The following is a 14,696-nucleotide window of genomic DNA, read 5'->3' on the forward strand; positions in this document are numbered from 1 at the left end:
GCACTAAAAGGAGTGCCTGTGATTTTAATTTGTAAGTAAAATTTGTAAATGAAGAATACATTGCCACTGGTACCTCAGAACAACTTAGAGATTCTGGATTATGTGACATTATTGTAAGTATCATATGAGTCTTCTTTGAAGAGGTTGCTATATCATCCTGTGCTCTGAAGAAATGCGGCTGTCATTATTGATATTGGAATAGGATACACACTTTAGGATAGAGAGCTTTGGCAGCACTCCAGAAGGCAACACATAACTGTGCATAGCACAGCACAGGAAAGCCATCAGGGTAAAAAGCCTTCTCAAATTCGTGGAGCCAATAAGTAGCAAATCAGTAAGCCATGAACAGTCAAAGTGCATCTCCTAGGAACTTTCTACCCTGGTTTAGAATAATCCCCTCTTCATTGCCACTAGTGGTGAAAATGGTAGAGTAAGTCCTGCAGGTTATGTCTTAAAGGATCACTCTACCATGGTTATGAAAATTTCATCTGGAGAGGCATAGCGGGGTAGGGCATGCCACACAGGAAGCCATATGGGAGGAGCTCCCAGGGAGAAGGCTCAACCAAGCAGATGGGGAAGCAAGAGAGATGAGAGACGGGAAGCCATTGCCTTTTCTGGAAGTCAGGATGGAGGACACAAAGAAAAAGCATGATGGGTTTTACTAAAATGTTTCAGTATCACTAGGTCACAGTAGAGGAGGACAAGAAGAGGAATTGTGGCTGGGACCAGCTTTATCACAGTGTTGTACCTGGTTTGGCAGGGTGCTCACAACTTGTTTGTGGGATGTTGAGGTATCAGGTAAATATGGTTAAAAAAAATTACATATAACTGGACATCTTTATTTCTTCATATAACTTTGAGTTGCCATATGGCATCCTTTCATTTCCAGCTGAAGCACTCCCTTTAACATTTCTTGTAAGCAAGGTTTTGTGGTCATGAACTATCTTAGTTTTTGTTTATCTGAGAATGTCTTAATTTCTCCCTTGTGTTTGAAGGACACTTTCGCCAGGTATAGAATTCATGGTTGACAGGTTTTTCCTCTTTCAGCGTTTTGAACACATCATCCCTCGGTCTTCTGGCCTCCAATACTTTATATAAGAGCTCAGCTGATAATCTTACTGAGGGTCTCTTGAATGCGAGGAATCATTTCTCTCCCACTGCTTTCAGGATTCTTTGAATTTAGTTTTTGACAGTTGAATTATAATGTATCTTAGTGTGGGTCTCAGATTCTATCCTTGAGTTAAACTTGCATTTCTTCAGTGTCTTTAAATTTGTACATTCATGTATTTTATTAAGTTTGTGAAGGTTTTGGCCGTGATTTCTTCAAATAATCGTCTGCTCCTTTTTCTCTTCCTCTTCTTTTTCCCCCTGGGACTCTAATAATGTGTATTTCAATCCATTTGATAGTGTCCCAGAATTCCTTTAGATTCTGTTCTCTATACTTTATTCCATTTTCCATCCATACCTCAGTCTTAATAAGTTTAATTATTCCACCTTGCAGCTTTATGACTTTTCTTCCACCTGCTCACACCTGTTGGGGAACCCCTCTACTGAACTTTCAATTGTTGTATTTTCAACTTCAAAGTTCCTATTGGATTTCTCTTTATAATTTCTCATTCTGGCTGTTCTTATTTTGTTAATGTGTTTATATTCCTGCTGTTTTAGTTCTTTGTCCATTGTTTCCTTTGCTTTCTTCAGCATTTTTAAGACAGTGGTTTTAATACTGGATCTAGTGTCAGAGTGGACCCAATGTATCAGAAAGGTCCTTATAAGAAGGAGGAAGGAGATTAATTATTTGAGAAGGACATGTGAGGATGCAAGCAAGATGTTAGAGTGATGGGAAGATGTGACAGTGAGAAAGGAATGTGGGCAGCCTCTAGAACTTGGAAAGGCAAAAAACAGCCTGCAGAAGACACATAGCTTTACTGACAGCTTTTAAATACACACATACACACATATATAATATATAATATATTATATTATATATACAATATACATATGTGTGTGTATATATATGTGTGTATATATGTGTGTGTGTGTATATATATATATATATATAAACACTTCAAAGTAGAGTTCAGGAGTTCTACTCAGGTCCTCAACCCAAAGCCCTACCTTGAAACTGAATCCCTTGGCTGGGCTTGATGGCTCTCACCTGCCATCCCAGCACTATGGAAAGCCGGGGCAAGTGGATCACTTGCACTCAAGTAAGAGCAACCTGGGCAGAATGGTGTGACCTGTTTCTACAAAAATACAAAGAGTAGCCTGGCATGGTGGTGTACACATGTGGTCCTAGCTACTCTGGAGGCTGAGGTAGCAGGATGGCTTGAGCCTGAGAGGTTGAAGTTTCAGTGAGCCATGATTATGCCTCAGCACTCCAGCCTGGGCAACAGAACAGGACCCTCTCTCAAAAAAAAAAAAAAAAAAAAAGAAATTGAAACTCTCTGTGCCTCAGGGCTCAGTGCCCTCAACTGTAATATGACTTCATGTTATAGGCTTGTTGTGAGGGTTAAATGAGATAATACACGCAGTGTGCTGAGATCAAGTCCTGCTCCTGATTCCTGATGTGCACCCAGTCACTGAATGTCTTTGATAAACACGAAGAAATACAGGATTATGTAAGGATGAAAAAATGATTGCTTTGTGCTCCTTTCCAGAAGTGACAGGTGAAGAGGAGCTACAGATGATTCAGCCTGAGAAGCTCCTGTTGGTCGCAGTTGGAGAGACGGCCACTCTGCGCTGCACTGTGACCTCCCTGCTTCCCGTGGGACCTGTCCTGTGGTTCAAAGGAGCTGGACCAGGCCGAGAATTAATCTACAATCAAAAAGAAGGCCACTTCCCCCGGGTAACAACAGTTTCAGACCTCACAAAAAGAAACAACATGGACTTTTCCATCCGCATCAGTAGCATCACCCCAGCAGATGCCGGCACCTACTACTGTGTGAAGTTTCGAAAAGGGAGCCCTGAGAACGTGGAGTTTAAGTCTGGACCAGGCACTGAGATGGCTTTGCGTGGTGAGTACAGCATGGATCTCCCTCATCCCTTGATGTGTGACAATAACTCAATAATAGCACCCTCCATTCTTTGAGCAACAATCAGGTGTGGTGGTGGGTGCTCATTTTCATGACCTGATGTCACCCCCTTCTACAGATCAGGTGAGTTAAGGCCCAGGGACATCACACTATTGCTCAAGGTTCCATGGCTGGTAAATGATGGGAAAGACTGCATCTCCAATCTGTCTGGCTCTACAGCTCTTGTCCTTCCCAATCTGGCCCAGCCCTTTAGTTCCACGAATGAGGAAACTGATAGATTGAGTGATTTGCCCGGGTACAGAGCCAGAGCTCACCTGCTGCCTCCAAAGAGTGCTTCTGTCTCAGGCTGGCCGAGTCTCTTCTTTATGCAACAGGCATTCACTGAGAACCCACTGTGTGCCAGACTCCACCCTGGATGTTGTGCAAACAGCAGTGAATGAAACAGCCAATAGCTCTTCCTCCACCAAGCTTACATTTTCTTCCATTCTAATGAGGAGAAATTCATCCAGGGGATGGAGAGTGTAAATCATGTTTTTCTTTATTTAATCTTCAGAAACATCACACAGGGAAAATTCCTGGGAGGCACAGATTCACTCTTCAGTCTGATGGCCTGGTGGGAGGAGATGCCAACAAGTTTGGTGTTTGCTGTGGGTCTATTTGAAGCCTTGTGTGATTTAAGGACTGAGTCACACAGTCACTGTGGGCTCCGAACAGGGCTGGGTCATCTCAGAATATCCCTCACCTCAGGAAAGAGGTCATACATATGGCTGGCTCAGGGGTGCCCAATTTAAGGCAGCAATAAAACCTATTTGGGGTTTCCAGCCAGAGGCCCAGAATCCTCATCCTACCTCCTGAATCCTGACATTTCAACATGGGAAAGACCTTCAGGCTTTCGGCCCAACTCCCCTTTACAGATGAGGGACTTAAGCCAAGAGATGACAGGGGCCTTGTCCACAGTCACAGGGCCAGTTATTGATGGAATCAAAGCTAGAGTCCAGGTCCAGATGGAGGCAGTCTCCTTCCTTCCCCAGCATTTGTTAAGACACTGTCTTCATAGAAGAACCTGGTGCATCACAGGTGCTAAATAAAAGCTCCTCAGACAGAACCATGGCTCAGGGAGCCAGGATTTCTTTTTCCATCCATTTCCCAAAGGTTCAGCAGGCACCTCACATTCAGACACTAAAACCCACTGGTGGTTGGAAAGCTTCCTCCAAACATAAGCCCTATCATTCCATATTGAGATTCCACGTCAGGACACAGAACTGCTCCACTCTTTAACAGCTGCAGAATACTCCAATGTATGGAAATACCAAAATTTATTTCACAGCATTCTGTTGATGGATACTTAAGTTGTTCCCAAACTTGAGCTACTAACAATCCTGCAGTGGATGGCTTTGTACATGTATCACCCTACTCAGGTGGGAGACACCCACTGGAAGTGACATTGCTAAGTTAGAGGGTGTGTGTGTTTTCATATATGAGAATATTGTCTAATTTCCCTCCTAGATAGTGTAGCAACAGGGCTTCCCACAACCCTTGAACATAGATATGGAAGTGGCTTTATCCTGATTGTGCAGATAATATAGGCAAAGACACTGAAGTTTCCAGATGGTGCCTCCCCTGCCCAGGCAATCACAGCCAGAAAGTAGCTCAGGTGTGACTCAGATCTGCTAAGTCCTAGTAGGGTGCTCACCCCTCTTTGCCATGCTCTTAGCCTAAATGATGCCCTGGATGACAAAGGAGGGAGGCAGGGAAGGGGGCCAGGGAGCTACAGTTGTGCCAAAGTCTCCTTATAACCAGCGCTATGAGGGAGGAGCCATTTGTTGCCTCCTTTAAAGATGAGGACACTGAGGCTCAGATAGGAGACCTGAGTGGTGAGCAGGTCAGGGAGCCAAGGTTTCCTCCCCACCAGCCTGACTCACCGCCCTTGTCTCTGCAGTACTCACTCAGCTCTGGTTTTTCAAGTGTGGAGAAATGCTCCAAACTTCTCTTTCCAAACTCTGGCATTGTTCAGTTCTATAGCAAAAAGCATTAAAAACAAAACCGAGGCTGGGTGCAGTGGCTCACGCCTGTAATCCCAGCACTTTGGGAGGCCAAGGCCGGTGGATCACCTGAGGTCAGGAGTTTGAGACCAGCCTGACCAACATGGAGAAACCCCGTCTTTACTAAAAGTACAAAATTAGCAAGGCATGATGGCACATGCCTGTAATCCCAGCTACTGGGGAGGCTGAGGCAGGAGAATCGCTTGAACCCGGAAGGTGGAGGTTGCAGTGAGCCGAGATCGCAGCATTGCACTCCTGCCTGGGCAACAAGAGTGAAACTCTGTCAGTCAAACAAACAAACAAACAAGCAGACAAACAAAATGAAAAAAAAAAAAAAGCCCTGAAGGGGTAAGAGGGGCTAGCTTTACACTGCCATCAGAAAGATCCTGCATGTGTCTCATGTATCAAGCCTGTTCCTAAAGGTGGGATTTTTATTCACTTTTGGCCCTTTGCCAGCTGGGGTCCCCTCAGACCCTGGTCCTAGAAGGGACTCACACGAGGACCCCCTCAAGGCAATGAAGGGAGGATTAAAGAGCTGAGAGGTACAGAGGGAGCAGCCAGCTCCTGAGAAGCCCTCAACAAATGGGAAATGATTGCAGACTCTCAGCCCTCTAGGGATGCCCAATGCTGCTGTTGTCTTGAAGACTTGACTTCTTCAAGTGACACCCTTCTTACTGTGCCCATAAACTGTTTGCATGTGGTTGGGAGTAACTTAATATTTACAAATGCAAGTATGCCTAACACATGTTTCCTGGTGACTGCTATAGGAGGTGCAGGGTAATAATTAGCAATCTGGAGACACGTTTAGGACTCATCTACAGGGAGAAACTACCCTCATTTTTCTGATTCTCCAGTTTGTGTGCTTTCAGGACCCAGGATAGATTTCTGCCTGTTGGGGTGGCCTGGATCTTTGTCTCTTGTAATGGATTAACGATGAAGAAATCACCTGCCTTTGGCTTTCTTAGTACTCAGTGATCATTGTTTTTGACCCCAAACTGGCCCAACTGAAGACCTAGATTCCAAAAAACCTTCCCTCTTTTCAAATTTGGGACTTGTCACAGATTAGACCTGCTAACTAAAAAAAAAATAATGATTGATAGGAAGGCCAAAGGAAATAGCATTTATTTGTGAATTAAAGAGTTGCAATTTGGGAACCCCGAGTCATGGCAGCCCTGAATAGTGCCCCATAGGGCAATGCAGGAAAGGTTTTTTACAGGGGACTTTCATAAAAGGTTATTTTTGAAAACAGTTCATTGGCTGGCAGAAATGCTAAACTGCAAACTCGTATTCTTTGGTTACTTAATTAGGACACTCCAGGATGAGAGTGATCAAAATCCCATGTACCTTGACTTCAGTGCGTTGTTATCCAGGTCTACAGCAACATCCTGTGGCTTGACCTTTAGCAGGTGTGAGTGCAATGCTCTTACAAACGCTTGACTCCATGTTAAAGTTTTAACCTTAACTACTTCATTTTCTTTCAAAAACTCTACTGGAATATTATGAAAAGAATGAAAAATATGAAATAAATTCATAAATACACAAAGAGACAGCTCTGGGTGTATATAAAGTCTGGGTTAAAGACAGATCTGTGTTTATTTTTATGAAGCATCTTCTGACTGATCAAAAGCAAAACTTTTTCCATTGCCTCATTTAATCCTTGTTGCACCCCGGGAAGAAAAAATACTGCTGTCCCGTTTTGCAGATGAGGAGCTGGGTATGCCAGGCCACCCCTCTCATGGGCTGAACAGCCTGGTTGCAGGTCTCACGGTGGCGCCACTTTGCCATTGTTCCCTACTTTGACTTCTGTAAACACCGTCTCTGAGGTTGGTGAGCTCTCCTGGGGAAACAGGGTAGGACCAGTTAATACACAAAGGGAGACCAATCAGTAACTTTGTTCCTGTGCCCAGGTTGGTGGAAGTCACCCTGTGTGGAGAGGAGGACTTTGAACTCAGGCCTGGACCTCCCTCTGGGACCTTCCCCTACACTGTCTGACCTGGGGCTGGTCCTCACCTCTTCCAACCTTTGCATCCTGCTACGTAAAATGAGAATAAGAACACCGCCCTCTCCACATTATTAGAAGGATTAAAATTAATGTATCTGAAGGTTCTTAACAGTGTCACACACTCATCATTAGTGATCATCATCTCAGTCATGTCTCTTGTTTATCGATGCTCCTTTTGCAGCCAAACCCTCTGCCCCCGTGGTATCGGGCCCCACAGCGAGGGCCACAGCTGAGCACACAGTGAGCTTCACCTGCGAGTCCCACGGCTTCTCCCCCAGAGACATCACCCTGAAATGGTTCAAAAATGGGAATGAGCTCTCAGACTTCCAGACCAAAGTGGACCCCGCAAGAGAGAGCGTGTCCTACAGCATCCGCAGCACAGCCAGGGTGGTTCTGGCCCCCTGGGACGTTCGCTCTCAGGTCACGTGTGAGGTGGCCCACGTCACTTTGAAGGGGGACCCTCTTCGTGGGACTGCAAACTTGTCTGAAGCCATCCGAGGTAGAGGACCCTCACACCCAGCCCAAGCCCACATCTGGCTGCCATACCCACTCCCCTCTCCCCATGCTATTGCTCCAGAGTTTGAATGGCCCGGAATCTATTCCCTAATTGTGCTGCCCACCTCCCATGCACCTAGGTGTGCTGGTCACTTACTACCATTTTATTGGCAGCAGTCATGGGACCAAGGGGACCGGTGACCTTGGCACTTGGTCACGTGCCAAGCTCTCCACTAGAGAGCTTAATTTATCTCACCAAGAACAACTACCATTAGTGAGCACCTACTATGAGCCAAGCCCCTACGTCCTTGGTGGTTGCACTGATTTTGTTACAGTTACGACATTCCAACTGCATGCCAGGGGTTGTACTTGTAGATTTCACTCAATCTTACCCTAGTAGGAGCTACCAGTCCTATGGCACCTACTGTGTGCCAGGCATTGTGCTTTGTAATTTCACTCATGTGCAAAGAGCGCCCTCAATGTCTGAGCACCTGCTGCCTGCCTAGCACTGTCCTGGTGAGGCCCTCACCGTGGTGGTGGGAGCTACGTTATGGAGCCCTCCCTGTGATCTGTCTGTGCCACAAGGTCAGAGCTCCTGCCCTGTCCTGTTTCAGTTCCACCCACCTTGGAGGTTACTCAACAGCCCATGAGGGCAGGGAACCAGGTAAACATCACCTGCCAGGTGAGGAATTTCTACCCCCAGAGACTACAGCTGACCTGGTTGGAGAATGGAAACGTGTGCCAGACAGAAATGGCCTCGACCCTTACAGAGAACAAGGATGGTACCTACAACTGGACAAGCTGGCTCCTGGTGGACACATCTGACCAAAGGGATGATGTGGTCCTCACCTGCCAGGTGAAGCATGATGGACAGCTGGCGGTCAACAAAAGCCTTGTCCTGGAGGTCTCAGCCCACCAGAAGGACCAGAGCTCAGATGCCCCCCCTGGTGAGGTTATTCAAAAATTTTAAATTTTGTCTCTTTCTTTCATGTTAAAAGTAATATCCATGCTTGTTATAAAATAAGCTAGAAGCCTATGAATACAAAGTAAAATTTTAATGTCAGCTCCATCCCCCCAAATCCCACATACCAAGAGTCACCACTAGTAAGAATTTGATGCACAAGTTAGTAGAACTTTTGACATAAATAGATATTTAAGGAACAAAGAGGGAGGCAGGGGGAACCATCTTTTCATAGAGTCCTTTGCCTTCCCTTATTCCTTGAGAGTTGTTATGTCCCTGTTTCTCATCAACCCACCCTCGTGCTCCCTACTTTTTCTAACTTCTGCTTTGTTTCTGTTTCATCCTAAACTTTTCCATCCACATTTATGACCTCATCCCAGTACACCCTGACATCTGCTGTGTATATATTTCAGAAAGACAAATGTAGTTTAAAACTGTACCAGGCCTGCAGGTGACCATGAATGGTCACAGAACCGACCTCTTCTGTGTCCTGATTGTGATATTTGAGCAACAATAATTACAACCTCCTCTGCAAATTTATTAAGTGCAAATTTCCATTCCTCTATGATCTCTGTTTTTGCTTCAATCACCCGGTGAGTCTGGAGTTTTAAAGAAGGGGAAACCAGGACTTGGGAAGTCATGGGGGATGTTGTTGAAGACCTCTTGCCTTTAGGTCAGGTGATTGGTTCAAACTAATTAAAGTAAATCTGGGTCCCTGAGGACAAGGTCAGTATCAGCCTAAAATGCAAATTTGTGCTAGTTAGAGAAACATTCCTCTTCTGCTGGGCATTGTCCCATGGACCTGAAGTTGGCCTGTATTCCCCTCTCTATGACCAAAATATGTCTTACTTCCCTCTTAGGTAATACCAAGAGGGGTCTTAACTCCAGGAGACTTTTCAGAGGCCCAGGTTCCTCCCACATACCTTATGGTGGTTAGTCTTATCTGCTGGGTCAGTGCTAAGTCACAGATTTGTCCACGTCCCTGCCTGCTGGAAGAGTAGATGTAGGAAATGGAGGGCAAACAATGTCTTCTATAATCAGAGATGTATGGAAGGCATGTGATCACGTCCACAGCTAACTCAGTCATGCGTGTACACTCAGTTGCAAATGGAGTCCATAGTTGGGTGATCTTATGACTAAAGACAGCTTTACAAAACCAGTATCATTATTATAGTTATATATATAATATATATTATGTTATTTCAAATTTTTAATCACTGAATTTCATAAAATTATTAAAACAATTCCCTTATATCATCTAAAATGGAGTATACATGCAAATTTTCCTCAAATTTCTATTATGACTATTTTTCTGTGCACTAAATTTGGATTTAATTCATCTTTAAATGCTTTGCAGTATTTTCCTCTGAAACACTTCGGTCTCAAGAATTTTGGGGGGTGTTTTAAAATGATGAATTCAATTTCCTCAATAGTTTAGGGTTACTCATAATACTTATTTCATATTGGGTGAGTTCCGGTAAGTGGTGCTTTTTGAAGAAGTTTGTGTCCATTTTATCTAAGTTGTCATATTTTTGTGTGTAGAATTGTTCATAATATCTCCTTGTTATCTTTTTGGTGTCTGAAGGATCTATGGTGATATCCCCTGTTTCAACCTGATATTGAAAATATGCCATTTCTGTTTTCTTCTTCATCAGCCTTGCTATAGTTTTTTTCCCCTCATTTTATTGATCTTTTCAAAGGACCACTTTGTTTCAGTGAGCTTTTAAATTGTTTTTCTGTTTTCAGTTTATTAATTTTTTGCACTCTTCTTTGCATTAATTCCTGTCTCCTGCTTGCTTTGAGTTTATTTTGTTCTACTTTTTCTAGTTTCTTGAAGTGGTGATTTAATTGACTTGAGGCTTTTGCTCTTTTCTATGTCATTCCTTTGCCTCTGTTTATGGCTGGGGCTGGTATTGGGGGGTGGGTTCCAGGTGCCTGGCTGCAGGGCTGTCCCTCTGTCCTGAGGGCCCTAGTCAGTCTCCCTTCTTCCTCTCCCACCTTGAAATTTCTCCTATTCCTGTTCCTTGTGATGTTTCTAAGGTTCATAGTTTTACTTCTCAGGGAGGTGAAACTGCACCATCAAGACTGGATTGCATTTGCTTTTTAGTTATTCATCCACACTGGCTTGGACCAGGACCAGGGCTGCCATTTTTGGGTGCTTTTGGTTTGCCAGATGTAGCATCTTTGCTCAGGTACTAAGGCTGGAAATGCATTTTAAGTTGTCTAGGCTGGCAGGTAAAGTGCAAGATGCCTTGTGATTATGTAAGTGCTGCGCCATTGGTGTGGGAGCCTGGTGACAGACTGTGCACTAGGGTTAGATGAGTGTTCTCTTTTGACTCACAGTCATTTTGCAGTTTGGCCTTCTATCTTCAAGTAATACTGAGAGCAGGGTTGTGCAGAACTTACTATTTTGTTTTCATTTTTTATTTTGATTTGGGGAGGATATTTTGTAGAGATAAGTAGCTATGCTGCTGCAGTTGTACCTGGCAGCTCCTACATCAACTGAAGATCTTTAAGTGCTTTGACCCAAATGTCCACTCCCACATCTCAGGGTCCCACAACTTCCCCATCAGGGCCCTACCCCAGCATAGCAACCGTTGAAGCTGAGATTCATCCTCCTCTGTGATTCTGCTACTCTTTTAATGATGTCCAGAGCCCAACCCTCTGTTCTTTCTGCCCTCTAGTCACAAGAGATAAGAAAGTACAGCGCTGCCAAGAAGTCCTCTTGCTTTCACAGCGAACCTTAACTCATAATCAATCACTCTTAGCTTCTCAGCATCTTTCCCCCCAAAAATTGATGCCCAGTGATAGCCATTGAACAACTTAGTCCTTATAACTACCATTTCCCAATCTGTTTCAAAAGTCTGATGCCAAGGAATTTCCTGCCTGTGGTTACACCATCCCAGTTTACTGCCAGTGAAAGTTTTATCAACTGCATCACAGCCACAAGCCATGGTGCCTAGCCCCACTCACTGCCAGCCCTGGGGTCCTCATTATGAGCTGATGAGTATACAGGTTTCAAACTTATATTTTAGAGTCTGTTTTCCAGACCACTTACCAAGGTCAGTTTCTCTATAAGGCAGACTAGAGATGGATACAGGAATGCAGGAAGCTTCCTGAAGAGCTGTAGGGTCAACATGCCTCAGGAAATGGGGAGGCAGGACTGTAGGAGGAGGGAGGTGCTGAGCTGTAGTGCAGGTAGGACAAAGACCCAGCTGCTCCTGGGGAGATCCCAAGAGCTGAGAGGGTTTTTTAATTGAGGAGAAAGGCGTGGCCCTCCTATTTTCAATTCAGCCAATCTTTCTTGTGGGCTGTCCCTTAGAAGGAGGAGTGAACTTGGGCAGTGCAGCTCTCCTCAAGGGAGAAGCCCCAGAGAGCCACCCAGCCGAGAACTGCTGGCCTCTAATACCCCAGCAGCCAAAGATGCTGAGATTTCCATTTCTTCCTTAAGGACCCACCAGCACCATTTTATTTATGTAAAATACACTGTAGTATCTTTAATGGTCCAAACTGCTCGTGTTAAAAATGTTGATTTTAAAAGCCCGAACTGCTCATGTTAAAAATGCAGAGTCCAAACATGTGCTTCCCCATGTGCCCAACTAACAGAAAGATTTCAGATGACACCTGCACTGGGGTGGAGGTGGCCTAGGTGACGTCTGAGGCCCTCGCAAGCATGAGACCCATTTCCATGACTCACCAGGGTGTTTTCTAGCCAGATGGTTTCATTATGTCCAGCGCTCCACGGCTCCTCCAGGTTCCGAGAACACGGAGTCCTCCCCTTACTTCTGGGGCTAAACCGGGAACCTGCAACTCTCATTGTGAAGCCATCCTCAAGCCACCCGCCCACGCTTTTACAGTCATTAAAATTTCCCTGGGAAGTTGGACTTGTTTTGTTCCAAAAGATACGGTCTCATGGATCATCCTAAGGAACACTAGTGATGAGCTTCTTTAGATTTGAATGCAAGTAACCTTGTGACCCTCCCTAAAATCCATGGGCCTCAGTTTCCCTATCAGAATGGAATGATAGTCCCTGCTCCCACAAGCTTGTGAGGGTCAAGTAAGGAACCCAGTTGCCACATGTATGAATACCTGAGTACACGCTCCCTCCACCTCTTCCCTCCAGGAGAATAAGGTGGCAACCCGGGACAGGATGAGTGAGAATGGGGAGCCTCTTTCTGTGGCTTCTGCCTTGTGCTGGAGTGAGGATAGCCAGGGCAGGATGCAGGTTCAAAGGCGGGGCATAGATGGGCCCAGACAGCCTCAGATGGGATAAGTGGAGGCTGAGGTCCCTACAATGGCCTCCCAAGTGGCCTCTCTCATAGCTCCTCCTCTTCCGTGATTTCCAGGCCCAGCATCATCTCTTACTGTGCTGCTCCTCATAGCTGTCCTCCTGGGCCCCATCTACGTCCCCTGGAAGCAGAAGACCTGACTGTAAGTACAAGGAAGGGAGGACCGACCAAGGGCTATTCCAGAAGGGTAAGGCCAACAGGGAGGCCCAGCCCACATGCCATGCAGCATCAGTGTCCATGGAGTTAAGCTCCCTCCACACCCTGGGAAGTTTTGGGGAACCCTCTAAGAGGCTCCCAACCCCCAGAAATTATGTGGGTGGTATACGATGTGGGATGCTTGAAACGTGTTCAAAGGTGTCCACAGTGCCCTAGGAGTTTCATGGAGGCAGTGATGTGTGGGTGGTTCCTTCCAGGCTATCTGTAGATTATTTGAATGCTGAGACTCGATGGGGTCAGAGGAATCCACATTGTAGACCAATGTTGAGAAGCCCAGATGAGAAGCTCTGACGGCTATTTGTGCTCTGACCCTCTGTGTGTCTGAGTGGAAGGAATATGGGAAAGGTCATCAGGACTTGGCAGGATGGCTGAGCACGCAGAGTTCTATCTCAGGTCTGCCTGTCCACCCGTGACAGGCATCACAGGAGACCAGCCCCGGGAACATAACAGACTCTCAGGAAACATTTCTTGAATGATGAGCAGATGACTAAATGTGGATGTGTTTTCCCACAGCTCCTTCCTTCCTCCCCTGCCACGTGGGACCCTCATCTCTGCTGCCTCCTTGCTTTCTTGAGAGGCTCAGCTTGAGAGAATGAGTCAGTGAGAAGCTTCTCTAGACTTGGCTCCAAACGCCTTCCCTCCCAAGACATCTGCCTGCCCACAGGCTCCTGTTGCTCCTTCACACAGACCTTGATGCCCCAGAGCAGGGTGTTCATTCATGGTTCTGAGCAGGGGCCATGGGACTGGGCTCTGGGCGCCGACTTATGACACCTCCCTAGAATGTGAGAAACACGCCATATCTAAACACACCAGGACTCCTCCCATCCATCGCCTTGGGACTGGCCGTAAACCACAGACTCTCTCCAGGCTTTCAAGAGTTATCCTGTCTTCCAGATTCCTGCCTACCCCAACTCCCCAGCCTTGTCGAGGTTCTCTATTGCCTCTTGAATACAAATGCACTCCCAAAGTGGTTTTAAGAAAACAAAAATATTCTCCTTCCTCTTTGTCTAAGGGTCCTCCTTAGACACTCAGAAACAAAGAAGCTCTCCTCACACTCAGAAACAAAGAAGCTCTCCCTGCTCTCTCTGTGATGGGAACACTAGTTCTAGCATCCTGCAGGCTTCCCAGCCCTGCTGCTCATGGCGGAAATGCTGCCACGGTCCAAAAGCCTCCTTGACTCCTGGAGTCCTCCCTGATGTCGCTTTACACCCCATATTCAAATCTGCCTTCAGAATACTTATGATCACTCATGAGATGGTAAGTGTTTAAAAACGGACTCTCTTAAATGAAAAAAAATAAAAACTGATTTGTTGTGCTTGACAATTTCTGTGGTGTAATCACCCCCAACATGGCCAGTTTCAAGCTACTAGAAGTTTAACAACTGGATTGCAAAATTCCTGAAATTTAACGGTTGGCTTTCAGGGGCCAGTCCAAGCTTGCTGCAGGACAACACTGAGTTCCATCCCTAACCTGAGCACTTCTCACCTCCACCACTCCTCCCTGTCCTGGTCAGCATCATCTCTTCCGGGAACACTTCTGTAGCCTCTATTGGCTTTCATTTTTCAGCTACAGTGATTTTTGGAAAAGTCAAATTGTTGCTTCTTCCCCAACACAGCTGCATGGCTCCCTTCATCCCTCCTTCAAGCCTCTGCTTAAGGT

At 45.7% G+C, this 14,696-nt stretch overlaps 1 protein-coding gene across 5 annotated transcripts in view; it reads left to right on the forward strand.

Moving 5' to 3' along the window:
• Positions 1-14,037, forward strand: part of LOC117068571 (signal-regulatory protein gamma) — a 53,264-nt gene extending 39,227 nt beyond the window's left edge. For 4 of the 5 annotated variants that reach the window (XM_033185935.1, XM_033185934.1, XM_033185936.1 and 1 more), the window contains 5 exons: positions 2,658-3,014; positions 7,258-7,575; positions 8,186-8,518; positions 12,879-12,963; positions 13,551-14,036. In XM_033185935.1, the coding sequence (XP_033041826.1) occupies positions 2,684-3,014; positions 7,258-7,575; positions 8,186-8,518; positions 12,879-12,961 (1,065 nt within the window). In that variant the 5' untranslated portion in view covers positions 2,658-2,683 and the 3' untranslated portion in view covers positions 12,962-12,963; positions 13,551-14,036. Of the gene's footprint in view, positions 1-2,657; positions 3,015-7,257; positions 7,576-8,185; positions 8,519-12,878; positions 12,964-13,550 lie in introns of all 5 variants that reach the window. The other variant, XM_033185937.1, reaches the window with a different exon arrangement.
• The last annotated feature ends 659 nt before the right edge of the window (positions 14,038-14,696 follow it).

The sequence above is a fragment of the Trachypithecus francoisi genome, unplaced genomic scaffold (genome assembly GCF_009764315.1).
Source record: "Trachypithecus francoisi isolate TF-2019V2 unplaced genomic scaffold, Tfra_2.0 Lachesis_group21, whole genome shotgun sequence".
NCBI classification, from domain to species: domain Eukaryota; kingdom Metazoa; phylum Chordata; class Mammalia; order Primates; family Cercopithecidae; genus Trachypithecus; species Trachypithecus francoisi.